General features: G+C 40.3%; 1 protein-coding gene across 2 annotated transcripts in view; it reads left to right on the top strand.

The window, feature by feature from the left end:
• Positions 1–25,888, top strand: part of tbrg4 (transforming growth factor beta regulator 4) — a 32,413-nt gene extending 6,525 nt beyond the window's left edge. For both annotated transcript variants that reach the window (XM_072260252.1, XM_072260259.1), the window contains exons 3-11: positions 4,215–4,538; positions 11,557–11,728; positions 12,040–12,197; positions 14,035–14,145; positions 15,421–15,565; positions 17,930–18,178; positions 21,097–21,208; positions 23,974–24,088; positions 25,354–25,888. In XM_072260252.1, the coding sequence (XP_072116353.1) occupies positions 4,215–4,538; positions 11,557–11,728; positions 12,040–12,197; positions 14,035–14,145; positions 15,421–15,565; positions 17,930–18,178; positions 21,097–21,208; positions 23,974–24,088; positions 25,354–25,455 (1,488 nt within the window). In that variant the 3' untranslated portion in view covers positions 25,456–25,888. The remainder of the gene's footprint in view (positions 1–4,214; positions 4,539–11,556; positions 11,729–12,039; positions 12,198–14,034; positions 14,146–15,420; positions 15,566–17,929; positions 18,179–21,096; positions 21,209–23,973; positions 24,089–25,353) is intronic.
• The last annotated feature ends 1,592 nt before the right edge of the window (positions 25,889–27,480 follow it).

Here is a 27,480-nt window from a genome sequence, read left to right as displayed (position 1 = left end):
TGGCCTGAAACGTCAGCTATTTATTCCTCTCCATAGATGCTGATTTCCTCCAGCATTTTGTGTGTGTGTTGCTCCGGGTTTCTGGCAACAGCAGAATCTCTTATGTTTATGCCTTATTAAATCACTCTGTTGCAGTAAGGTAATCAGAGATGGGCAATAAATTTTGTCCTTTCTAGAGTATCCAAAAATGAACTTAAAATAAGAATAGAAAGTAATGAAAGCATTCAGCAGGTTAGGAAACATACATGCTTGAGAAAGAGAATTGATGTTTTGAGTTGATACTTTTATTAGAATAAGATAAAATCAGAATTTAAAAGATTTTTTTTTATAATGGTGGGTTTGGAAGGAACCAAAGAGTAGGCCTGTGTTACAGACCTGGAGTAATTGAATGACGGAAGTGGTGTTAGTGCCAGCTGTAAGAGTAATAAAGACTGCTGATGTAAGTAGAAGATGGATGAAATCTGAAATAACCAGAAGAGGGAAGAATAAAAAAACCTTAATGTTAGAAATATGAGAATATCTGAAATTGTCTTAACTTATTCTTTAGTGCAGAACATTTTAATATAAGTAGTTGGAAGGTGAGATGCTGTCCCTCGGGTTTGTATGAAGCTACAGTGAGATTGGGAATTATAGTGAAAAGCAACTGGAAGCTTAGTGTCTCCCGTACATAACAAAAACATTGTGCAGAACAGCTGCGCAACCTATGTTTGTCTTTTTCAGTCCACATCATAAATTGGTCAAACTTATATGGAAAGAGTTTGAGGTTCTGGATGATGGGATAGGAAGAAGTGAAAGAGCAGACCTTGGATCCCATGTTCCTAGACATTCTACCATGTGGGACCTTGTCAAATGCCTGATGGAAATCCATATGTCAATGTCTATTGCCCTACCTTCAATAACCTTAGTTATCTCATCAAAAAATCTATCAGATTAGCGAAATACGATTTTTTTACACAAAACATTCTATCTCTGATTACTTTCTACGTTGACAAATTTACATAAATTCTATCCTTTAGAATTTTCTCCAGAACTTTCCTACCACAGAAGTAAACTCACTAGCTTGCCTTTATCCAGCTTATCCTTGCTGTCCTTCTTGAATAAAGGAACAATATTGGCTGGCTATTCTTCACTATTCCCTTGTCTTTCACATTGTGAACATGCTTTCTTTTGTCCTCTTGGTAATTTCAGATTTAATTCATATCTTTCCCTCAGATGTCCTTTTTTATATTCATTAGCCTTTACCACCACCTTGTATCATTCAGTCTCTCTTGGTCTCCACATTTTTTTTCCTCTGCAAAAATCATTCTTTTGTATCTTCATTATTTTGAGTTATATTGAAATGTTGTTACCTGAATTGCTAATCCTGCTTCTTCATCCAGAAATACTGCCCAACCTACTGAGTGTTCCCAGCATTTTCTGTTGTCCTTTCCTTCATCTTCAGTACATTGCTTTTGCTTTATGAATGTAAAATACTCATGTGGAAATCTGTCTGTGGTTGAAGAATTCTGTGAATAATCACTCTAATGGACAGTTTCATATTCTGCCAAACTGACTTTCACTCTCACCATTGTTCAGTTGTGCTCACTTGGTCCCTCACTTTTTCTCATGTAAACGCACAACACCTTCACAGTAGTGCAGTGGTTGCACTGGACCTGTATTCTAAGGCATGTATAGTTGATCTGGGAGCAGAAATTAGAATTTTAATTTAATAAGTGTGGAACTAAAAAAGTTTATTATCATTAATGAAGATCGTGAATCTAGTGGGTTATCTTAAAAATATAGTTTACTTCCCTAAGGGAGGGAAATTTACCATCATTATTCTGTCTGGCCTAGGTTCTTAGATCACATCTATGTGCTTCTCAGTAAGTTACCAGATCAAGAGGATTTGTTAACTTTTAGTCCCTTTAATTTCTCCACTACTTCTCCTCCTTTGTATCCCCAATACACTCAGACCCCACTTAACATAGAGGATGCATTCCTCAGAGGTGGAGCGCTATGTAAAGCAGTGCTATGCAGGGTCTGAGTGTTTGGTCTTCTGTATTACCTCAGCTACATATTTTTTTCTGCATTTTCCTCCAATCTCTGCCTTTAAGCTCCACATGTACTTTGAATATTTTGCAGGCAGTTAGCACCAACACAATGGTTGTGAAAACTTTTTCATAACCTTTCTTCCTCCTCTGTCAATATTTCTTTCTCTCACTTGTAGAAATATTTGGATACAGACTCCCTGCATTTACCCTTGCTAGACTGCTCCACAAGATGCAAATTAGTAATGTGGCCACAAGCCATCATCAATTATTTTTGTACTGCTGGTTTGAGAAATATCTACAAAGGGATATGACCCAGGCCCATGATTCCCTTGTGTTGTAAAGACTTAGAAATTTCTCAATCTGCTCTGAATGTGAGTGATGATTCCAGGTCTTCTATCAACCCAAGGTACGATTCTGTCAACCTACTCTTGATCAACAAAGTACAATATAAATGGACCACAGAATGATTCTGTTCATCTGGCCCACCACAGTAAGCAGACAGCTACCTATGCTTGCCAATCCTTTGAGTGTTCTTAATGCTTTTAGGTACTGATTGGCAAGGCCCTGGGGAGCTTGGGCCCTTCCTGCTGTGCCTGGCCCTAGAAATATTTTAACAAATCCAAATGAAGGGTCTTAACCCATAATGTTACCCATTCACTTTTTTACTTAGAGGGTAGTGCCGTGGATGTGATCTACATGGATTTTAGTAAGGCATTTGACAAGGTTCCACACGGTAGGCTTATTCAGAAAGTTAGAAGGCATGGGATCCAGGGAAGTTTGGCCAGGTGGATTCAGAATTGGCTTGCCTGCAGAAGGCAGAGGGTGGTGGTGGAGGGAGTACATTCAGATTGGAGGATTGTGACTAGTGGTGTCCCACAAGGATCTGTTCTGGGACCTCTACTTTTCGTGATTTTTATTAACGACCTGGATGTGGGGGTAGAAGGGTGGGTTGGCAAGTTTGCAGACGACACAAAGGTTGGTGGTGTTCTAGATAGTGTAGAGGATTGTCAAAGATTGCAGAGAGACATTGTTAGGATGCAGAAGTGGGCTGAGAAGTGGCAGATGGAGTTCAACCCAGAGAAGTGTGAGGTGGTACACTTTGGAAGGACAAACTCCAAGGCAGAGTACAAAGTAAATGGCAGGATACTTGGTAGTGTGGAGGAGCAGAGGGATCTCGGGGTACATGTCCACAGATCCCTGAAAGTTGCCTCACAGGTGGAAAGGGTAGTTAAGAAAGCTTATGGGGTGTTAGCTTTCATAAGTCGAGGGATGGAGTTTATGAGTCGCGATGTAATGATGCAGCTCTATAAAACTCTGGTTAGGCCACACTTGGAGTACTGTGTCCACTTCTGGTCACCTCACTATAGGAAGGATGTGGAAGCATTGGAAAGGGTACAGAGGAGATTTACCAGGATGCTGCCTGGTATAGAAAGTATGCATTATGATCAGAGATTAAGGGAGCTAGGGCTTTACTCTTTGGAGAGAAGGAGGATGAGAGGAGACATGATAGAGGTGTACAAGACAATAAGAGGAATAGATAGAGTGGATAGCCAGCGCCTCTTCCCCAGGGCACCACTGCTCAATACAAGAGGACATGGCTCTAAGGTAAGGGGTGGGAAGTTCAAGGGGGATATTAGAGGAAGGTTTTTTTACTCAGAGTATTTGGTGCGTGGAATGCACTGCCTGAGTCAGTGGTGGAGACAGATACACTAGTGAAGGTTAAGAGACTACTAGACAGGTATATGGAGGAATTTAAGGTGGGGGCTTATATGGGAGGCAGGGTTTGAGGGTTGGCACAACATTATGGGCTGAAGGGCCTGTACTGTGCTGTACTATTCTATGTTCTATGTTCTATGCTGTCTGACCCACTGAGTTCCTCCAGCATTTCGTTTGTTGCTGCCGAATCCAGTATCTGCAATCTCTTGTGTCTCCAGTCATAATCACACTTCATAGCTGTGAAAATGCTTAAAAGTTCTTGCACATCTAGGATTGTGTCAATTAACCAAAAGTATAAATTACCTGAATCTTCATCTCTCTCTCTGTCCCACCTGTTTTTCCATTGTACCGAGTGGGGTTACTGAACTGCACTGCATGCCAGGCGCAAATTAAGTGAGAATATTTTCCACCATAAATGCTAGAAAACAAATCAAGGACAGTTTATATGTTGCTTTTTTTTCTTTTCAGGTTTCAATCGTATGGAATGGGAACTTGATCAGCTTGCTACGGAGCCTCTTTTTCATCGGAATTGATGCTAAAAACCCAGTCCTTCGGTCTATTGAAAACGAGGTCCACTGGCGGCTGAGACGGCTAACTTTTAAACATCTCACTTCGCTTCTTGACTACTACACCAGTTTTGCACAGTCAGACCAACAGAAGGTGTTGCTGAGTGATATAATAAAACATGTGGAATTGAGGTGGGCAGAGATCACGGATGCAAAGACTGTGGCCTTGTTAATGACAAAGGTTGGACACCTGTCAGATACGCTGATGGACAAACTGGAGGATAAGGTATGCAGGACTCACTCAGTGTATGTTATAATCAACATAGGAATAACTAGCATCCTTGTACAAGATTGACCTTGTTCTTTATTGTGCTGGCAGCATTGTCTCAGTGTTGACAAGTCCCACCCCAGAGATTTCAGTGTTTAATTCACTTCTACAATGCTGTGGAAACAGCACTGTTGAGGTTGCTGCTTTCAGAATGAATTATTCAAACTTGCCCAGTCTGCTCTCTCTTCTGGATGTAAAGGATCCCATGGCACCAAAGGAAGACGAAAAATGTAGTTGTCCCAGTGTCATAGAGTCATATAGCACAGAAACAGACTCTTAAGCTCAACCAATCCATGCCGAACAGTGGCCATCTAAGCTAACCTCATTGACCCTTATTCCTCTAAACCTTTTCCATCCATGTGCCTGTCCAAGTGCCTTTTAAATTTTGTCAATGTATCTTCTCAACCACTTCTAGCAGTTCATTTTATACAAGGATCACCCTCTGGGTTAAAAAAAAGTTGCCCCTCAGGTTCTTACTAAACCTTTGCCTCCTCATTTAAACTTATTCCCTCTAGTTCTTGATTCCCCAGCCTAGGGGAAGAAAAACTGCATTCACATCATCTATGCTCCACATGATTTCGTACATCTCTAAAAGATCATCCCTAATTCTCCTATGCTCCAATGAATAAAATCCTAGCCTGCTCAACTCTTTTTCTATTACACAGTCCCTTGAGACCTGGCAAACATCCTTGTAAATCTTCTCTGCATTCTTCCCAGCTTAATGACACCATTCCTATAGCAGAGTGCTCAAAGCTGAAAACAATATTGCAAATGCAGCATACTCAGCATCCTGGCTGTTGAAGGCCAGCAAGCAAATAGCCTTTTTCACCACACTCGCTACTTACGACCTCATTTTCAGGGAGCTATGTACTTCTTCTTGATCCCCTTATTCTAAAAAATTCTCTAGGACCTTACTGATTACTGTGAAAGCCCTATCTTGATTTGACTTTCTGAAATATAACACCTCATCCTTAACTGAATTAAAAGTCCATTTTCCTTCATCTGCTCTTGATCCCACTATAATTCTTGATGACCATCTTCAGTGTATACAACACCTACTTTAGTGACATTTGCAAATTTACTAAAAGTGTCTGTACATTGTCATCCAAATTATTGATATACATGAAAAATAGCGATCGGAACACCACTGGTCACTGACCTTCAGTCTGAAAAGCAACCTTTCACCATCACGCTCTGCTTCCTACCATAAAGCCAATTGTGCAGCCAATTAGCTCTCGCTGGATACCCTTTGATTTAACTTCCAGTAACAGTTTATCAAGCAGAAGCTTATTAAGGGCCTTACTGAAGTGTATATACAGTTGCAAGAAAAAGTTTATGAACCTTTGGCAATTACATAGTTTTCTGCATGAATTACTCAAAATGTGGTCTGATCTTCATGAAGTCACTATAATAGACAGACACAATCTGCACACAAACAAGTGTACTACTTCTCGTCGATACTGACTGCACTATTTAAACAATCACAATCTAGGTTCAAAAAACTATGTGATCCTCTGGGATAATGCCTCTACAAAAACTATCTGGAGTCAGGTGTTCCAATCAGTGAGCTGGGATTGGAAATGCCCTGCCCTGTAAAAAAAAAAGACACACAAAGTCAAGTTACTGACAGAGCCTGCTCTTCTGAAGAAAGATCTGTTTATGTGTACCATGCCTCAATCCAAACAACTTGTAGAGGACCTTAGAACAAGAATTAGATGCATGAAGCTGGAAAAGGCTACAAATATATTTCTAAAGACCTGAGTGTTCATCAGTGTACAGTAAGCGAAATTGTCTCCAAATGGAGGAAATTCAGTTCTGTTGCTACTCTCCCTTCTGTTAAGATCATACCAAGAGTACGGTGTACAATGCTGAAGGAGCTGAAAAGAACCCAAAGGGTTATGGAGTACTTGGAGAGACAGGGCATGACAGGACAAAGTCAGCATGGTTTCCTTAAGGGAAAATCTGGTTTGACGAACCTGTTGGAATTCTTTGAGGAGATTACACGTAGGATCGGTAAAGGGGATACAGTGGATATTGTATATTTGGACTTTCAGGAGGCCTTTGACAAGATGCCACGCATGAGGCTGCTTACCATGTTAAGAGCCCACTGTATTACAGGACAGTTACTGACATGGTTAGAACATTGGCTGATTGGTAAGAGGCAGCTAATGGGAATAAAAGGATCCTTTTTTGGTTGGCTGCCAGTGAGTAGTGGTGTTCCGCAGGGGTCGGTGTTGGGACTGCTTTTAATGCTGTATATAAATGATTTAGATGATGGAATAGATGGCTTTGTTGCCAAGTTTTCAGATGATATGAAGATTGGTGGAGGGGCAGGCAGTGTTGAGGAAATAGGCAGGCTGTAGAAGGACTTAGACTGATTAGGAGAATGGGCAAGAAATATTGTGGGTGATGAATATGTGGAATTTGTTACCATAGGCAGCTGTAGAGGCCAGGTTGTTGGGTGTATTTGAGGCAGAGGTTCTTGATTGAACACTGCGTCAAAGGTTACGGGGAGAAGGTCAGGGAGTGAAGCTGAGGAGGGGAAAGAGGGATCAGCCATGATTGAATGGTCGAGCAGACTCGCTGGGCCAAATAGCCTCATTCTGCTCCTATGTCTTATGGTCTTATGGTGTAACAGCAAAAGACTTGCAGAAATCTCTAGGACTTTCTAAAATCTCTGTTCATGTGTCCACTATAAGAAAAACACTGAACAAGACTGGTGTTCATAGAAGCACACCACAGAAGAAACCACTGCACTCCAAAAAGAAAAAAGTTTCTGTACGTCTCAAGTTTGCAAAAAACCTCTTGGATGTTCCACAATGCTCTTGGGACAATATCCTATGGATAGATGAGAAAAAAGTTAAACTTTTTGGCAGAAGTGTACACCACTATGCTATGTTAGTGTGCAGTGCCCTGTTTCCTCCAAACGTCAAAACCTCATCCCAACTCTGAAGCATGGTGGAAGGAGCATCATGGTTTGGGGCTGCTTTGCTGCCTCAGGGCCTGGACAGCTTGCAATTGTTGAGGGAACAATAAATTCAAAATTGTATCAAGGCATTTTACAGAAGACTGTCAAGTTAGTGGTCCATCACCTGCAGCTTAATAGGAGTTGTATGATGCAACAAGACAATGATCCGAAACACAAAAGTAAATCAACAGCAGAATAGTTTAAAAAGAAGAAAATTTGTGTTTTGGAATGACAAGTCAGAGTCCAGACCTTAACCCAATTGAGATCACAAACAAGAGAAGATCTGCAGATGCTGGAAATCCAAGCAGCACACTTAGTAGGAACTTAGTAGGCCAGGCAAATCTATGGAAAAGAGTACAGTTGACGTTCTAAGCTAAGACCCTTCAGTAGGACTGGAAAAAAAGATGGAGTCACAGTAAGAAAGTTGGGAGGGAGGGGAGGAAGAGCCACAAGGTGATAAATGAAATGGGGGAGGGGGGTGTTGAAGTAAAGAGTTGAGAAATTGATTGGTGAAAGAGATACGGGCTGCAGAAGGGGATATCTGATAGGAGAGGACAGAAGGCCATGGAAGAAAGAAAAGGGGGAGTAGCACCAGAGGAAGGTGATAGGCAGGTAAGGAGATAAGGTGAGAGAAGGAAATGGGAATGGGGAATAGTGAAGGATGGGGTAGGCATTACCAGAAGTTTGAGAGATTGATGTTCATGCCATCAGGTTGGATGCTACCCAGGTAGAATTTAAGGTGTTGCTTCACCAACCTGAGTGTGGCCTCATCGCGACAGTCGAGGTGGACATGGACTGAGATGTCCGAATGGGAAGCGGAATTACAATGGGTGACCACCGGGAGATCTTGCTTTTTCTGGCAAATGGAGCATAGGTGCTTGACGAAGCATTCTCCTAATCCGCAACACACACAAGATGCTGGTGGAACGCAGCAGGCCAGGCAGCATCTATAGGAAGAAGTACAGTTGACGTTTTGGGTCGAGAGCCTTCGTCAGGACTAATGGAAAAAAGAGATACTAAGAGATTTGAGAGGGGGAGACCTGAAATGATAGGAGAAGACAGGAAGGGGAGGGATGAAGCCAAGAGCTGGGAAGTTGATTGGCAAAAGGGATACAAGGCTGGAGAAGGGGGAATATCATTAGGATGGAAGGCCTTGGAAGAAAGAGAGGAGGAGAGGAGCACCAGAGGAAGATGGAGAACAGGCAAGGAGTTATTGTGAGAGGGAAAGAGAGGAAAAAAAATAAAAATTAGGGATGGAGTAAGAAGGGGAGGTGGGGAATTAACGGAAGTGAGAGATCAGTGTTCATGCCATCAGGTTGGAGGCTACCCAGACGGAATATAAGGTGTTGTTCCTCCAACCTGAGTGTGGCTTCATCTCGACAGTAGGGGAGGCCATGGATTGACATATGGGAATGGGAATGGGACATGAGACTAATCCGCATTGGGTTTTACCAATATACAGGAAACCTTACCAGGAGCACTGGATAGAGTATGTCAGCGGTCCCCAACCACCGGGCCGTGGACTGGTGCCGGGCCGCAAAGCATGCGCTACCGAGCCGCGAGGAAACGATATGATTTGGCGATATGAAAAATCTTTCCTCATTTTGGCACCTTTCCTCATTCCCTGTCACGGCCTCTGTTGAGCCATTACGCACGCGAGGTCATTACCCACGCATCATCCATGTCAGCGCGGGAAGAGGATCAACTCCTCGAGCTTGCAAATGAGGGCGGGCTGAAAAGTATGTTTGACATAACATCTCTGCCGGCATTCTGGATCAAAGTCAAGGCTAAGTATCCTGAGATAGCCACAAAAGCACTGAAAATGTTGCTTCCATTTCCAACATCATATCGCTGCGAAGTGAGTTTTCTGCAATGAAAGCAACGAAAACTAAATAGCGGAATAGATTGGACATAAAGAACCCCCTTCGAGTATCGCTGTCTCTCATCACCCCTCGATGGGACCGTGTTGTTGCAGGGAAACAAGCCCAGGGCTCCCACTGATTCAGCGATATTGGTGTGTTGCAATGATTTTATATATTCATATGGGGAAAATATGTGCTGTGTGTTTAATATCCAAACGTTACTTAAAATGTTATGATGCTATTGACTTACTTATATAACCATATAACAATTACAGCACGGAAACAGGCCAACTCTGCCCTTCTAGTCCGTGCCGAACGCTACTCTCACCTAGTCCCAGCAACCTGCACTCAGCCCATAACCCTCCATTCCTTTCCTGTCCATATACCTATCCAATTTTTCTTTAAGTTAAATATCGAATCTGCTTCTGCCACTTCTACTGGAAGTTCGTTCAACACTTACTTCAAGCTCCCCTGTCCTCCCCTGATTATTGACTTATCGCTATATTCCTGCGAGGAAAATATGCGCTGTGTTTAATATTAAATTCTTTAGATAAGCCCTTTTAGAAACAAAATTGTGTATTAGCCACTTATCACCTATATTCCGGTGGTGATTAACACCCGCCCCCCCAACAGAATCGGCATAAACGATTTGTAGAAAAAAAATCGGCAGGCACAAACGCGCAGGTCACGCATGCGCACTGGTGCCTGCGCAAGGCTTCATGGTCATTGTAGTCTTTCTTGGGTAAACACAACGTATTTAACTGCTACTCTTGTCCGTTGGCAACCTCACCCCCCCCCCCCCCCCCCCACCCCGCCGGGTCGGCCGGTCTGCAAGAATATTGTAATATTAAACCGGTCCGCAGTACAAAAAAGGTTGGGGACTCCTGGAGTAGGTGACTCTTTAACAGACTTGCAGGTGAAGTGTAGCCTCAACTAGAAGGACTGATTGGGGCCCTGAATGGTAGTGATGGAGAAGTTGTAGGGCCAGGTGTAGCACTTGTTCCACTTACAAGGATAAGTGAAAATGGGCCCTCACCCAATCCTCCCACCACCCACCAAGGATAGGGTTCCTGTTGTCCTCACCTACCACCCCACCAGCCTCTGCGTCCAGCATATAATTCTGCATAACTTCCGCCATCTCCAGCAGGATCCCACCACCAAACACATCTTTTCCTCTCCAGCCCGCACTTTCTGCTTTCCGTAGGGGTCACTCCCTACCCGACTCCCTTGTCAGTTCGTTCCTCCCCACTGATCTCCCTCCTGGCACTTATCCTTTTTCCCAGTCCTGCTGAAGGGACTTGGCCTGAAACATCAACAGTATTCTTTTCCATCGATGCTGTCTGGCTTCCTGAGTTCCTCCAGCATTTTATGCGACCCAATTGAGATGCTGTGGTATGACCTGAAGATGCTGTTCATGCAAGGTATCCCAGAAATATCGATGAACTAAGACAGTTTTTTATGGAGGAATGGTCTAAACTTCCTCTTCGCCATTGTGCAAATCTGATCAGCAGCCACAGTAAACGCTTGGTGGAGGTTATTGCTGTTAAAGGATGTTCTACCAGTTACTAAGTACAAGGGTTCACATACTTTTTCCAGCCTGAACTATGAGCAATAAAACAATGTGTTCAATAAAGACATGAAGAGTACAATTATTTGTGTGTTATTGATTTAAACTGATTGTGTTTGTCTATTATTGTGACTTAGACGAAGATCAGACCATATTTTATGAGTAATTAATGCAGAAAGACAGGTAATTGTAATGGGTTCACCAACCTTTCCTTGCAACTATATACCACATCTACCACCCTGCCATATCAATCTTCTTGCTTGCTTCTTGAAAGAACTCATGAGATACGATCTCCCACACACAAAGACTGTCCCAATGCTTGGACCAGCTAAAGAAGCTAATCTGGACTTTATTTTAGTGTTATTTGTAGGCCATCGCTTAATACCAGTTAATCACCTTATTTACTTGATTCCAACTGAAAACACTTGTCTTCGTAAAAGCAGACTTCATTTTTAAATCTCTGGAGTATTATGAGATTGTGAAAGGTGCTATTTAATTATAAATTTTTTCATGTTTTAGTCTTCTGAGTCTACATGGAATATGCATTCTCACTGTGTATTTGTCAACTTCATGTTTCAGAGCTTGGAACTGGCTGAACATTTCACTCCTGATGACACAAGAAAAGTGATGCTGGCCTTGGCATTTCAAAATCGGCGCTCTGTTCCTTTGCTACGTGCCCTGTCATACCACTTCATGCAAAAGTACTTTGATCTCAAGACTGAGTTACTGATTGACATGGCTTTTGCTTATGGTAAGTGCAAATTCAATGACAGTGCAGCATATAAACTTAACCAAATGCAAGTGAAATGGCTGTGTGGGTTTCTGCAATCTGTGTTTAGCTCTGATTACTAGGTAACCAAGTTTGTAAGCCTAGCACCAGATTCGTGAACAGACATTCTACTCAAACTCAATTTTGAGAAGAGGAGGGGGAAGGGTTCATCCCATAATACCATGTCATGTTGCAACATTTAAAAAATAAAGTATCTGCTTTTCAGAAACAAAGTAGTTTAATAAAAATAATAGCTGCTGAAAGTTTAATACTGGCTTCTTATAATCCCACAGGAAAGCTGAATTTCCAACAGACACAGGTTTTCCAGCGGCTGGCCTCTGAACTTCTCCCCAGGGTACCGGAGTTGAGTCCCCTTGATATCATGCGATGCACAAAGTCATTTGCTTACCTGAAGTGGCTCAATCTACCTTTGTTTGAAGCTCTAGCACAGGTGAAGTTGCAATCATTAACATTGACATTGGAGCTAGTTTGATCATTTCCATTTTCCTATTTTGCCTTGATCTTCTGTTCACTTAAAAGACTTGGTTGGGTCTGCCTAACATTTAGCAGCTAATAATGTGTTACATATTACCTTGTATAATACTGTTCAGTGTCTTGCTATGACCAATAAACTTTTGTGATTTTAATTTCTGTACGTAATTCGATGGAGAGCATTCATGCCCTTTCCAGGTACCATAATAAAATTATTGATTTTTGATGCTTATGATATCAATTCATATTTTCCAAAATTAAACTGAGAAAGTAAAATGTAAATTGACTCTCTTGAAGACAATGTGCTTCATAATCCTGTCTACAGATTCCTGGTTTCTCTTTTAGAACATAAAATAGTTTAGTTTAGAAACAAGCCCTTCAGCCCACGATGTCTGTTATGAACATGATGTCAAATTAAACTCAACCACTTCTGCCTGCGCATGATCCATATCTCTCCAGTCTCTTCATATGAATCACAATACAGGAAGGAGATAGAAAACCTTGTCACATGGTGTCATGACATCACATTCTCTCGCAGTGTCAGATAAATAAAAATGAGGTCATTGACTTCAGCAGGACGCACCAGTGCACATGGTCCTGTCATCATCAATGGTGCTGAGGTTGAGACGTTGAGAGTTTCAAGTAAATAAGAGTGAACAACACGATTAGACTTGAGCTGGTCAACTAAGTTGAGGTCACTGCTAAGGAGACTTGCTGGTACCTCGACTCGGTCCATAGAAAGCATCTTATCCAGATGTACGTCAGCTTGGTATAACAAATTCTCTGTCCATGACCTCGAGAACATGCAAAGAGTTATGGACACAGCTCAGCACATCATGAAAATCAGCCTTCCCTCCTTGGAATGTGTTTTCTCGCTGACTTGTTAAGCCAGCCAGTATAATCAAAAATCCCACCCACCCCAGAAATTCTCTTTGCTCCCCTCTCCCTTTGAGCAGAAGATACAAAAGTTTGAAAGTGCATACCATCAATCTCAAGGACAGCTGCACCACTGTTATATGATTAGTGAATGGTTCTTTAGTATAATGAGATGGACTCTTGACCACACAATCTACCTCGTTGTGACCTTGCACCTTACTGTCTGCATATATTGCACTTTCTCTGTACTGTAACACTAATCTGCACTCTTATTTTTTTTATCTGGCCTCACCTCAGCTTCTTGACACTCTAGAGAAAACAGTTGGCTTTTCCAAGTTTGTCCAATCTCTCCTTATAGCTTAAACCCTCTTATCCAGCCAATGTGCATGTACACTTCTGTACCCTTCCCAGAATCTCTAAGTTCAGCTTACTCAAAACTTGGCAACATGACTTACTGACTGTAGCACTCAATGCCCTGACCAATGAAGGCAAACATGTCATGCATCTTGTTTACCTCTCTATTGACTGTTTTACTTGATATAAGCACAGAATGTCATATAGTCCATCTTGATTGGTAAATTATAAAATTTGTACACGGATGGTATATGCAAAGAAAAGGCAGTTAGAGGTTGGTATCTAATTGAGAAATACAACTTTATGTATACAATAGTGGATCTCTGGGAGGGAATACTCATTTATTTGGGAGCTTTGATCAAATTCAGATGGTTTATGAACAGAGTATTATACCTGAAAGTGAGTTATGGGCATGGTGTATATGTAGAAAATTAAGTATTTAAGAAGATTAAGGAGAGTACCTAATACCATTCTAGAGACTGTAAGTTTGTTCATTTCTGTGTTTTTTGACTTTGGAACTTTGGAAAACGTGCAGATAAATTAATGTATTGCATTATCGTACTTAGTATGTATACGAGCACTGTGACGAGATGACTGAAGTGCAGCTCTGTAACATCATCATGGCCTTCGCTCGTCTTAATTATCAACCAGCCACTGGAGAGACCTTCTTTGCTAAGGTGGGGATGGTGATCTTTGAGAGGGAATGTATTATCTTTATGACAACTGTATCACAGTGGTAGCTTGCTTTATTCAGAGTTAGAAAGTGGTGATTGGTAATATAGTGGAATGTAAATGTAAAGTGTGGAAGGTGCGCTTGAGTAAGATTGTTCTTGTTCTCAGCTGTGATGGCTGTATTTAGTCTCTTCGAAAAAAATTCAGCATTTCAGGACTTATAATCCAGTGATAGGAGTGTGGGTGGTGGAGGAATGCTGAATTTCTTTTGCTCTTTGTGTTAAAATAACTGCTTCGTAATCAAGTTCTGAATTTAATTTACTGTATGTCCCTGTGTTTATAATTCCCTTACCAGAAAAAATAGTCTGCTATTAAAAGATTCCACTACTTTGATGAATGTTTCCTCCATATCTTCCAAGGCCAATCTATCCACATTGCTCTGATCAACTGAAGTACTGTCTTAATTACTGCTCTTCACTTTTGTATTTGTAACTTTAAAATAATTTTTGCAGCTTGATACCTAATTTAGTTTTAACTTATTTACTGGATATAGGCATTATAAGAAGACAAACACTTATTGTCCATGCATAATTACTTTTGATAAGGTGGTGGTGAATGACATTCTTGAACTATTGCAATCTTGGTGAAGCTACCCCCGTAGTCTTGTTGAGTAGGGAGTTCCAGGATTTAAAACCAGCAAAGATGAAGGAATAGTTATGAATTTCTGGGTCAAAATGGTGGGTGACTTGGAAATGTTGGTGTTCCTTTACTATTCCCAGCCCCTCACTATTTAGTCTTCAATATTTCTTTGATCCAAAGCAGATCTCTTTACTCTTGGTTTCCCTGGCTATGTGGAACAAAATTGGCTCTTGTTTGCTCTATACCCTGTCTGTTATCAGTAGGGCCAGAATATAGCTAAATTGATCACTATTATGGTTTAATATCACCATAAGAAACATGAGAAATAAAAGCAGGAGTAGACCATTTGTCCTTTTGTGCTTGCCCTGCCATTCCATCAGGTAATGTCTAATCTTTTACCTCAGCTGCATTTGTCTGCACTAAGCCCACATTCATTAATAGTCTCATTTCTAAAGAAACATGCGGATTGGTTCACTGTATCGATGGCTATTGGCACCCAGGAGAATGTGAAGTGTATTGTAATTTTGTTAATATTCTTTTAAATTTTTTTGTGAAATAGTAGCATTACATTAGAAGCAGTTGGCAGGACCAGTGGAAAACAGGATACTTTAAATAAGATCTAATTTTATTTTTGGCTGTAGATTCACAGTAAACTTAACAGTGTCCTGTTGGAGATGGATCCATTCCTGCTGGTTGATTTGGTATGGTCACTTTGTATATTACAACAGGTTAATCCTGTTTACCTCCGTCATGTACTTCAACCACATTTCTACCAAAGAGTTACAGGTGAGTCTTGTACTTCAGTGGTTTGTTTAAAATTCTTGTTGAATATGGAATCTTGAAGGCCCAAGTTCAGAACTTGTGTTCGGATAATGTACATTTGAACGTCTTATGCATTTATAGACAACAGAAAAATGAAAAGGCTGGAATTTGTCATTGAATTGCTGCTTATTAATCAGTGTATTTAGGGTTAGGATCTTGCCGTCCTCACCTAGTCTATATTGCGTATAACCCTAATTGTAGGATAATTGTGGAAAAACAGATTAATTGTTTATCATTGTTGTAGGCACTTGAAGTACGTATATACAAGATGTCACTGGGTTATGAGCGCCTGACGTATGGACACCCATACAGTGTCTTGAAAAGTATTCAGCCCCCAAGGCTTTGTTCACATAAATGAGAATTACAACAGGGATTTTGATCAATTTAACTGAGAATTTTTATTTGTGAATCACATGCTCCTTTTTCCCCAGCACAGCTCCAAAAATGGAGAATTGTAATGCATGAAAAACTAAAAATTCAAAACCTGAAATGTCAGCAGTTCAAAGGAATTCATCCCCCTTTCCTCAGTACTTCACTCCCACAGCTATCACAACCAGTAGTCTTTTTGGATAAGTTTATTAGCATTGCATGAAGTAATGGAGCATGGTTTTCCCATTCCTCCTTCCAAAATTGCTCAAGTTACGTAAGATTAGTTTGGGAGCGACAGCGGACAGCAATCTTGAGGTCTTGTTAGAGATGTTCAGTCATGTTAAGGTCAGGACACTGACTTGGGTCACTCAAGGTCATCAATTTTTTTTTCATTTGAAACCACTCCATGGTTGCTCTGGCAGTGTGCTTTGGGTTGTTTTTCCTGCTAAAAGACCGACTTCCCAGTTTAAGCTTTCTGGCGGAGGCTAGCAGGTTTTTATCCAGGATCTCTCTATATTTAGCAGTAATCATCTTCCTATCAATCCTGATCCGGCTTCTGAAAAGCGTTTCCATAGCATGATGCTACCTCCACCATACTATGGTGTTAACTGGTTGATGCACAGTATTAGAATTGCACCACATGTACCAGTAAAAAAAGCATATCTTTGCCCATAAAGACTTTGCAAAGCTTTGCTCAGAAGATACTGTAAGGATATGGAAGAAAGTTTTGTGGTGGGATGAAACTAAAGTGGAACAACTTAGCCTCAATACAAAGTGTACATGTGACTTAAATCTAATACTGCACATCAACCAGGTAACACCATTCCTAATGTTTTTGGGGACTCTACTGTGGGGGAAAATAAGAGCATGTGATTCAAAAAAAAATCAGTTAAATTGATCAAAATCCCTTGGTTGTTATACTCATTTATGTGAACAAAGGATTGAGGGCTGAATACTTCTTCAAGGCATTGTCAGTAAAAATGAATTCTCATAATACTACTCAGTTACAAAGTCTTTTGAATGACTTTAGAACTGAATAATACCCATCACCCACCCTCTTCCTCTCCGCCATCTTCCTGCTCTCCTCCCCATTTAGTAATTGTTTGTTAATGTAACAACCCATTGTAGTTCATTTGATATAAAACACTTCATCAAATATGTGAAAAGTGGCAAATGGATGTAACAGAATTTAAACCATCAGTTGAATTGGCTAAGCAAAATGTGTAACCATTAATAGATTTTTACAATCGTAACAGTAATTCTCCTATTCCAAGAAAATAAAAGGTTGTTTCTCCCTTTTGCTAAAGATAAATTGAGTCTGTTCTAGGCAGGCTCCTAGTGCCAGCCAGGTGTGTTTAAATTACCAAAGGTACCTTCAGATGGGGCATTAAATCATTCAGTAAATGATTAATAGCCGCCTTTGCAAGAGAAAGAGCTTTCTTGGTGTCTCGAGTAATATTGTTCCTGCAGCTATCAGAAATGAAACTCAGGACATCCCTCAGGTGAGTTGGAGGGGCTCAGTGGGGCAAGCAGCACCTATGGAGGATGAGGGACAGGTGATTTTTCAGGTCAGGACTCTCTTCCCTCCATAGATGCCACCTGACCTACTGAGTTCCTCCATCTCCACCTCCCTTGTCTGTTGCTCCAGACTTAAGAGTATCTGCAGTCTTTTGTGGCAACATGAAATTGTTATCTTTGTCACGTTGCCTACCAGAAACACAATGCCAGGCTAATCTCTGAGTGAACTATTATAGTAACTTAATCACAAGCTGGAGAAAAATCTGCAGATGCTGGAAATTCAAGTATCACAAACACAATGCTCCAGCATTTTGTGTGTGTTACAATAGTAGTTTGTTACATGCATCATCTGTGGGTTGCAATCATATCTTAGAGGAACAGTTTCCAGTCGGATTGCAACCTGTTGACTTGTTAATTTGTTTGTATTTCTGTTGGTACCAGAAGGGACCCAGCCACAGAAAGGGGAGAACTATAAACTGAAGTTGGTACATATCAATGCCACAGCTCAACTTGAATGTTCTGACTATAGTGGTCCCTTTTTGCCAAGTCAGTGCCTGGATGTCTGGAACTCAGGAGCCAGGAAGAAGCCAAGTCCACTAAGTAGTGGTGTATGTGAAGCTTTGCAGTCTGCCTTTGGAGACCAGACCAAATATCGCTGTGGTGTCAACACATTGTATGGTTGGGTTATTGGTGAGTTGTAAAATTGGTTTTCCTTTTACTCTCTTCCCCCTTCCCCACCATGCACATAATTTTAGCCCCTTGTGCTGACCTTTGGAAAGAGAAACACAGTTAACATTTCAGATCGAAGACCCTTCATCTATTTAAACTCAAGTTTAGACTGACATTGTAATGCAGGAGGGATGTATTAGAGGCTGTTAAATCAAAGCCTTATTCACAGTTCAGGTGGCTAGGAATAGAGAGGCTTCAATTTAAGATCAGCATCACAAAAATAAGGGGAGAGGTCTGGAGCAATTTGGTACGGGATGCTTGTTTGGGATCTTAAAAGAGATATCTTAAATATCTGGAATGAGGAAGTAAAAATAAATGGAGGATAGAACAAAATGGATTACTTTTGAGAGACTTAGCAACTGAATTGTTTTTTTTAGTTGTTAAAGACAGGTGCAAACACTTAAAGAAATCCCTAGGCAATATTCAGTTGTGAGTCAGTTGTTCTGATAAATTACTGCGCCCCTTTTCTCAACTAATATTTACTTGACCATTGCAGTTTGTGAAACTTTGCTGCAACAGAAAAGTTAAATGGTTTGTTTTGCATAACAATCATCACTATGCTTTTTACATCTTTCAACGTAGTAACATCCTATTTAAACATAGGCAACCTATACATAACAGGGACTTCCATCTCTTAAAGAAAAAGCTGCTTTGTGATTTTCTGAAATGTGAGACCCCTTTTCTCATGGAACTGGTTCATAATGCATTCCTATGAGACGTTTGCCTCTCATTAAACCATTTTTCAGTGATAATTAAGTGACTCACCTTATTTAACAACTGAGCCAACACTCGTGGCTTGTGAAGTAGGAAAAGATTTAGCAAATGAGGATATCAGGATGTAATTTGAAGGTCAGGGTCCATGGGAGAAAGGGGGCATAAAAGGAGTTCTAGGGGCTAATAGGTTAAAGTACGGTGACTTAGCTTTAGTGGAGTATAGGCTGAGGGATTACTTTGGACAGCCAAGGGTCTTGGCTGTCCACAATGTAATCAGAGAAATTGCTTCTCAAATGAAGAGTGCAGCACACTGCACTCTGAGATGTCTGTTCATGTGTCCTCAGACTGGAGAGAGTGTGGCAAAGGAGGGGGTTTCACTGAGACTGTGAACCCAATTGATGCAATGATGTCATCTTCAAATCTTCGAACCCAGAGTCTTGAGGGAATAAAAATACAAAGTGACAGCATTTGTTGTTTCTTTTGTATTTTGTGTTTACTTTTTCCGACATAAATTTTGTAAGACTGAATTTTATTCTGTATCTCAAATTTTTTGGATAGAGATTTGTGAGTTTTTAAGGACAAATTTCCATAATCCCAACAGTTGTAGTGCAACGGTCACCCATATTCTCTTTCACATAGTGACTAAGTATAGCTGCTAGAGACACCCGTTGATCAAATACAGGTTTCCCCCGCTGTCCGAGGTTAGAGCGTTCCTATGAAATGGTTCGTAAGCCGGAATGTCGTAAAGCGAAGAAACAATTACCATTTATTAATATGGGAAAAATTTGAGCATTTCTAGACTCAAAAAATAACCTACCAAATCATGCCAAATAACACACAAAACCCAAAATAACAGTAACATATAGTAAAAGCAGGAATGATATGATAAATACACAGCCTATATAAAGTAGAAATACTTTTCTGCAGCACCGTCTAGCGCAGCGAAAATCTCACGGCAGCACTCTCGGCGGAAGCGTTCTCGGCAGAAACACGGCGCAAGCGTTCTCGGCAGAAACACTCTCTCCAGTAACCTTTAAGCTACGAAGCTGCCAAATCATACCAAATAACACAAAAATACACAACCTATATAAAGTAGAAATAATGTATGTACAGTGTAGTTTCACTTACCGGAATCGGGAAGACTCCAATAAATTGCAGTTTCGTCACAGTTAAACACTTGTTTATACGAATAACCATCTTCTGTAATATTTTCTTCAGTTCTGCTGGGAACTTTTCGGCAGCTTCAGTATCAGCCAAAGCACTCTCTCTGGTAAACGTTAAACTATGAAGCTGCCCTTGCCTCAGAAACCGATCAAACCACCCATGACTACCTTTAAATTCCACTTTCGCAACACTTTCATCACCATCATCCAGTGCTTTCTGTTTCAGCTTATTAAAAAGGCTGACTGATTTCTCCTTAAGTAAAAGAAAACTTAACGGAACACCACTTGTACACCCATCAATCCACTCAAGCAATAGACTTTCCATTTTATCCATTATTGGATGCCAACTAAGAGAGACCACTTTGCTATGAGCAGAACCAACAGTTACATCGACAGCTTTCAAAATTCTTTCTCTCTGCATATAAATAGTGCAAATGGTGGACGCAGGCAAGTTCAACGCGTGAACAATGACCTTACTTTGTTCACCACAATCGAAACGCTTAATTATGTCTAGTTTTACGCTAAGCGTAACACCCTTACGAGTTCTTTTAGGCTTTTCCAATACGTTAGAACTCATCTTGCTAACGGATGCACAAAATAAATCGAGATAAAGCACGTGTTTAAACAATGGCGGCTAGAATGCAGTTCCAGGGGAGGAGCTCGGCTGTTCGGGTGCGCGCTGCCTTTTTTCGTAACAGTGAAAAGTTAGCAAAAACAGGTAACTAATGTAGATCTTTCGTAACAGCGAGGTGACGTAAAGCGAACGTTCGGAAAATGGGGGCCACCTGTACACTGAATGTCAGATTTCACGTTTGATTTTAGGCTTGTTTTCTTTTTGGCATCTTTTCTTTAGTAGTATGCAAGGTGTTGACGTGACAGGAAACTCTCTTGCCTGTAATTCTAAGTAGGGTTTTACCAGCAGAATGCCATCTTGCTGTGGTTCCATGTCACCTTGATTGAAATACTATTACTATTAAAAGGTTATGGTTTCTTTGTCTGCAGATGGAGAAGTTCTGATGGATTCTGAGAGTAAGCCTCTTGCCCTCCAGGAGTATACAGCCTTGCACATACTTCAACCTGAGGGGACAATGAGCCTTCCCTCTGGAGCCAAGAGGTAAAGAGTGAGCATAAACTGATACAGTAAATAGCTGCATGTCAATTGGAATTTAGTGTTCCCCAAAATAATAGAAACATAGAAAACCTACAGCACAATACAGGCCCTTCAGCCCACGCAGTTGTGCCGAACATGACCCTACCTAAGAAATGACTAGGGTTACCCATAGCCCTCTATTTTTCTAAGCTCCATGTACCTATCCAAAAGTCTGTTAAAAGACCCTATTGTATCCGCCTCCACCACCGTTGCTGGCAGCCTATTCCACGCACTCATCACTCTCTGCGTAAAAAAAAAACTTGACATCTCCTCTCTACCTACTCCCAAGCACCTTAAACCTGTGCCCTCTTGTGGCAGCCATTTCAGCCCTGGGAAAAAGCCTCTGACCATCCACACGATCAATGCCTCTCATCATCTTATACACCTCTAATAGAAAGTAAAATAATGGAAATGTTACTGTAATGATGGAGGCTACTCAGCCTATTCACCCCATATTATCTCACCGCAAATCAGTCTGTTCAATCCCACTTCTCAAAACTTCCTCTCAATAATTTATCTAGTTTTCCTTTGAAATTGCCAATTGAATTTATTTCCAATTGATCATGTAGACCAGGTGATGAATACTTGCTATGAGAAATGGTTTTCTTCATGTAACTTCTAGCCCTTCTGCCAATTGTTTTATTTGTTCTTGACCAGTAGCATTTAACATGGTGCTGATTCAAAGATTTATAAGGAAAATAGAAGCTCATGACGTAAGAGTTGGTTGCTAATAAATATCAATTAAGTTTAAATGGTTCTTTTTCTGATTGGTCAGATATCATCTGTGGTATGCCAGAAGAATTGGTGTTGAGGCTTCAACTTTTTACAATTTTACGTTTTATATAAATAAATTTGGATGAAAGCATCAAAGGGTATGTTGCTAAAATTGTTGATGACATGAGGATTGGTGGAAGGTAAGCTGTGATGATTTGAGGGAGTTAGCAAGGAATATATATGGATTAAGACTGGGCAAAGAAGGAAACATGAAATTGTCCATTTTAGTGGGAAAAATTGTAACTAAGGGTATTACCTAACTGTGAGAGATTACATAGTACTGAGATTACTAAGTATCTGGGTGCTTTAGTGCATAATTCGCAGAAGTCCAGAGTGCAAGTGCAACAAGTAATTGGGAAAGTGAATCAAATGTTACTGTTTGCTGCTTGTGGAATTGAATATAAAAACAGGATGATTATGTTGAAGTTGCATCAGGCATTGGTAAGACCTCATCTAGAGTCCTCTGCACAGTATTGGTTCAGAGGAAGTTTATTAGACCACTATATGAAGTAGGCAGGTTATCCTGTGAATACAAGGCCTAGCCTATTAAGGTTAGATAGGCTAGCCTTTATATTTACTGAGTTTAGAAGAGTCAGAAGAGATTTAATTGAAACAGGGTCCTAAGAGTTATCGACAGGATGGATGTGGAGAGAATGCTCCCTTTTATTGTGGGAGATTCTGAAAGTAGTAATTGTTTAAAATCAAGGGGTCACATATTTAGGACTGGTGAAATAAAAATTTATCAGAGTGTCATAAGTCTTTTAAACTTTCTTTAAAGGGCCATAGAAGCAGAAGCTTTGCTAGGTAGATGGATTCTGGAAATGTAGTGGAGTGACAGGTAGTGTGGAGTAGTTTGCAAGTTGAAGTCACTGTCAGATCAGGCATGATCTGATTATATGGCTACACATCCTAATTCAGCTTTTTTATGCAGTTTTGTATTCTCTTTTTAACTGCCTAGATTCTTTTTGATTTTGAAACTTCTACCATGTCACCTTTCAACCTTCTGGTGTGCAAGGAGAACAACTCCAGCTTCTCTGGTTTATTTATAACTAATTAAAACTTTGTAGTCAATAGGTACTGGGCTTCTCGTTGCATCTTTTATTGGAGCAATTGAAGAAATGCATGTGCTCTTATAGCCTCAATATTGGAACGAAACTGCCTTTAATGCTAATTCATTTTACCCTTCAGTGATCTTTTGCATATAATTCACAAAAGCATGCAATGAGGCTTTCTGCATTGTATACTACCCCCAGAACAAAGCAGCTTATCTGCTTGCTGTATTTCATTCCCCCCCCCCCACCACCTCCTACATTTGGGGGTGTGGGCAGAAAGCCCAGATACTCTGTGAACAGATCCCCTTGTATTATTACACAGAGCCCTTCCACTCCCATCAACCAAAGAAATAAACTATACCGGAGAAAGTAAATTCTTCATTCACTCTTTTATGATTTCCATAGCTTTTATTGTTACCTGAAGTGGATGGTAAGGTCACGTAGTTTTTGCTGAGGTACAGTGGTTGGTAGAATGTGATCCTGTCTACGAACTGATTGGCAGTTATTTATTACCTTTAACAAACAACACAGGATGTCCTTAAGTGCTTTTAAGTAAAGAAGCAGTCTTTAAAAGTTAGTTACTTTGTCAAAAGTAGCATGTTAGAAGTTTATGGCCCCTGTTCAGTTGGAATCAATATATCTCAGGTTAGTAGCAGCTCTATATTTCCCCAGTACTCATGGGTGACGCTGACTTGAATATTGGAACAAGCATGAAATTTGCTGTGCCTACAATTAAGTAGAGTGTACGGATGCTGTAAAAGACATCAACAAATGTGTAAGTTATTGTGGAATAGTTTATGTGACAACTTCTTGTGATACATTCTGTGTGGACTTACTTTATTGTTGTTTCCATGCAAGTTTTGCAGTTCTAGTCTCCATCTGAACACCTCTTTAAATTCACAGATTGGCGCTCATGGCTAGGGAATATCCAAATTACATGTCACGAAGCCGAGATTTGTTAGGACGGTTTGCAATGGCTCGTCGGCACTTGAAGGTTGCTGGATTCTTGGTTGTGGATGTAAGTCTCCAACTCTGAAGTGAGAGTAAACCATCTTTCTAAAAGTTCCTAAAATGCACAGGAGGAAAATCAAAAATATTTAGCTGGTAGCTCATGAGACAGGTATCAAAAAGCATTGGAGAATATTAACTGTTGCTTATGTTTGGCAAGGATAATGTCCACAAATGCCTTGAAAACAAAGACTGAACACCAGCAGAATTATAGGAGCTACCTGTATTAAAATGGGATAAAAACAAACAAGGGTCCTCTCTGCATATATTTTAACACTCCACAGATTTTTGGGCTTTAATATTGCTTCTAATAGCTTTGTACCTTACCTATGGTGTTTTTTTTTTAGGAGGGAAGGATGAATCAGTATTAACAATTTAAGTATCAGAACAACTTAAGCATTCTCAATATTATCTGGCAGGAATCAGGTGCTAAAGAATCCTAATGAATCTCAAATAGAGAGTTCAAATAGTCAGTCCCAGACTCTTAATACTATACAATAAACAGTTTTGATTTTTAAAAATATAATTTCTCATCCTCTACTGTAACAGTGGCATTCTGTTTGTCTCCTGTCTTCTGTATGAATCCAGTTTCTCTGCCACATTTGTCCTTCTCTACCCCTTCTAGTCTGTTTTCTGCTAAGTTCTTAATCCCTTCTGTAATATTTCTACTTATAGTATACTTATTTAAATACTAAGCAATTTTAAAATAAACTAATTGTCTTTTTATCAGCACTTCATCCTCATTGCTGTACTTTATACTTGACACTCCTTCTGTGGCTTCTGATCCACTTTAAGCGCTGCTTCTTGGTTGTTAAGCTCATTTACTGCTATATTGTTACCTTGTCTGTTGTCTCCCAGGAATTTTTTTGCTTTTCTTTTAGATTTGACCTTGCTTTCTTTTGTAATTTTTTTTTGAGTTCAACCTGTAAATCACCTACTGTTTGTTGTAAATGTGAATAATGTGATTCATTCTATTAGATTCTTGCCTTTATTTGTAAGTTATTCAATGCAATTGGACATCTGTCCTCTGAACTTATTTAGTTCTGAACTGGTTTTTTCTTCTATGTAGATATTAATCTCTGTATAAATTACACCAATTGCTTGCTTAAAAACCATCAGATATCTATTATTTAATATATTAATTGCACAAAGCCCTCAAGTTGAGTACAAATAAACCATGGATAAGTAATTTCTTCTGTGCATGATACTTGGGTGTTGAGAAAATAATGTGTTTGTTGTACCCATCCACTGTTTTGGCTCCATCTTTCTCTGCAGGTGCCATATTATGATTGGCTTGAACTGAAGTCAGAGTGGCAGAAGGTTGCATACTTGAAGGACAAAATGAGCAAAGCCATAGCAGAAGAAATGGCACAGTGAAGCACAGAGATCTGCCTCTCTGCGCTGTGAATCTTGCTTGAAGCTAGGTTGTGAAGACAGAAGTTCCTTCTAGAATGCATGTGATAAAGAGCAGTGGAGCCAATGATTTTCATTGTACATACTATATTTTAAATTAAAGGAATCCATTGGTTCTGCAGTTTGTATTTGAGAGGTGGAGAGATTTTATTTGCTAAGTATATGCAGTCCTGTTTAGCTTTGGAGCACCCAGCTCCCTATAATTCCCAATTTCACCTTTTTAATCCCTTTGCGTGGAAGTAAAAATACTTTGTTTTATCCAATTCTATACATAATGAGTAATGGTGACCAATACTTAAGATTCAAAAGACCAAATCATTAGAAGTCAACTACACTTTAAAGTCTGAAGTTTGAATTTTTTTTGTATTTTGGAGCAATAAAAAGTTTCCTTTGTTTAGATTTATAAGACCAGTAATTTTATTGCTTTATTTCCCCTCATTCCTTCTACACCTTCAAATCTGCATTCAATCAAGACAAGATATGCACTGAGCTTCTGCCTAGCCTGGGTTCAAAGTACATAAACGTAATGATATGCAACCCTGAGATTCATTTTCTCGTGGGAAATCACAATAAATTCAAGAAACACAGTAGGATCAATGAAACACTACACCCAACAGGACGGACAAAAACCAACGTGCAAAACAAACAACAAACTGCAAATACAAAAAGAAAAAAAAAATAATAAGTGAACAATAAATATCAAGAACATGAGATGAGGAATTCTTGAAAGTGTTGAATAGGTTGTGGGAAAATTTCAATGATTGGGGCAAGTGAAGTTATTCACTTTGGTTCAAGAGCCTGATTGTTGAAAGGTGATAACTATTCCTGAACCTGGTGGTGCGGGTTCTGGGGATCCTTGATGACGGATGCTGCTTTTCTGCGACAGCAGTCTGTGTGGATGTGCTCAATGGTGGGGAGGGCTTTACTGGACCATATCTATCATCTTTTTGCCAGCTTTTCCATACAAGGGCATTAGTGTTTCCGTACTTGGCTATGATGAAACCAGTTAATATACTCTCCACCACACATTTATTGAAGTTCATCAAAGTTTTAGATGACATGCCTAACTGAAAGCAGAGGTGGTGATGTGCTTTATTCATAATTGCACTTACGTGCTGGACCCAGGTCAGATTCTCTGAAATGATAACACCGAACAATTTAAAGTTACTGAACCTCTCTGCCTCTGATTTCCCCAATGGGGACTGGCTCATGGACCTCTGGTTTCCTCCTCCTGAAATCAATAATCATCTTGGTCTTGATGGCATTGAGTGAGATTACTGTTGTGGCACCACTCAGCCAGAGTTTTTCCCTCCCATATGCTGATTTGTCACCACCTTTGATTTGGCCAACAACAGTAGTATCACCAGCAAACATAAAAATGTCATTGGAGCTGTGCTTAGCCTCACAGTTCTAAGTATAAAGAGAGTAGAGCACACAGCCTTGTGGTGCACCTGTGCTGAGGGAGATTGTGGAGGAGATGTTGCCAATCTGAACTGAATAGAGTCTGCAAGTTGCATGTGGAGGTATTGAGGTCTGGACTTGAAGCTTATTGATTAGTTTTGAGGGGATGATAGTATTGAATGCTGATCTGTCATCACTGAAGAGCATCCTGATGAATGCATCTTTACTGTCCAGCTGATCCAGGATTGAGTGAAGAAGCAACGAATGGCATCTGTTGTTGATCTGTCATGACAGTAGCTGAATTAGAGTTGATCCAAGTTGCTTCTCAGACAAGAGTTGATGAGCTTCATCACCAACCTCACAGCACTTCACAGTGGATGTAAGTGCAACTGGATAGGTTACCACATTCTTAAGCACTGGTATAATTGAAGTCTACCTGAAGCAGTCAGTACCAAAAACTGCTGAAGTGAGAGGTTAAAGATTAATCGGTGAACACTCCAGCCAGTTGGTCAGCACAGGTCTTTAGTACTCGGTCAGGATGGGCTGGATGCTTTCTGTGGGTTCACCCTCCTGAAGGATGCCCTCACT

This window comes from Mobula birostris, chromosome 1, assembly GCF_030028105.1.
Source record: "Mobula birostris isolate sMobBir1 chromosome 1, sMobBir1.hap1, whole genome shotgun sequence".
NCBI classification, from domain to species: Eukaryota; Metazoa; Chordata; class Chondrichthyes; order Myliobatiformes; family Myliobatidae; genus Mobula; species Mobula birostris.
Note: the sequence above shows the minus strand (reverse complement) of the source record. Positions and strands in the feature narration are given on the sequence as shown.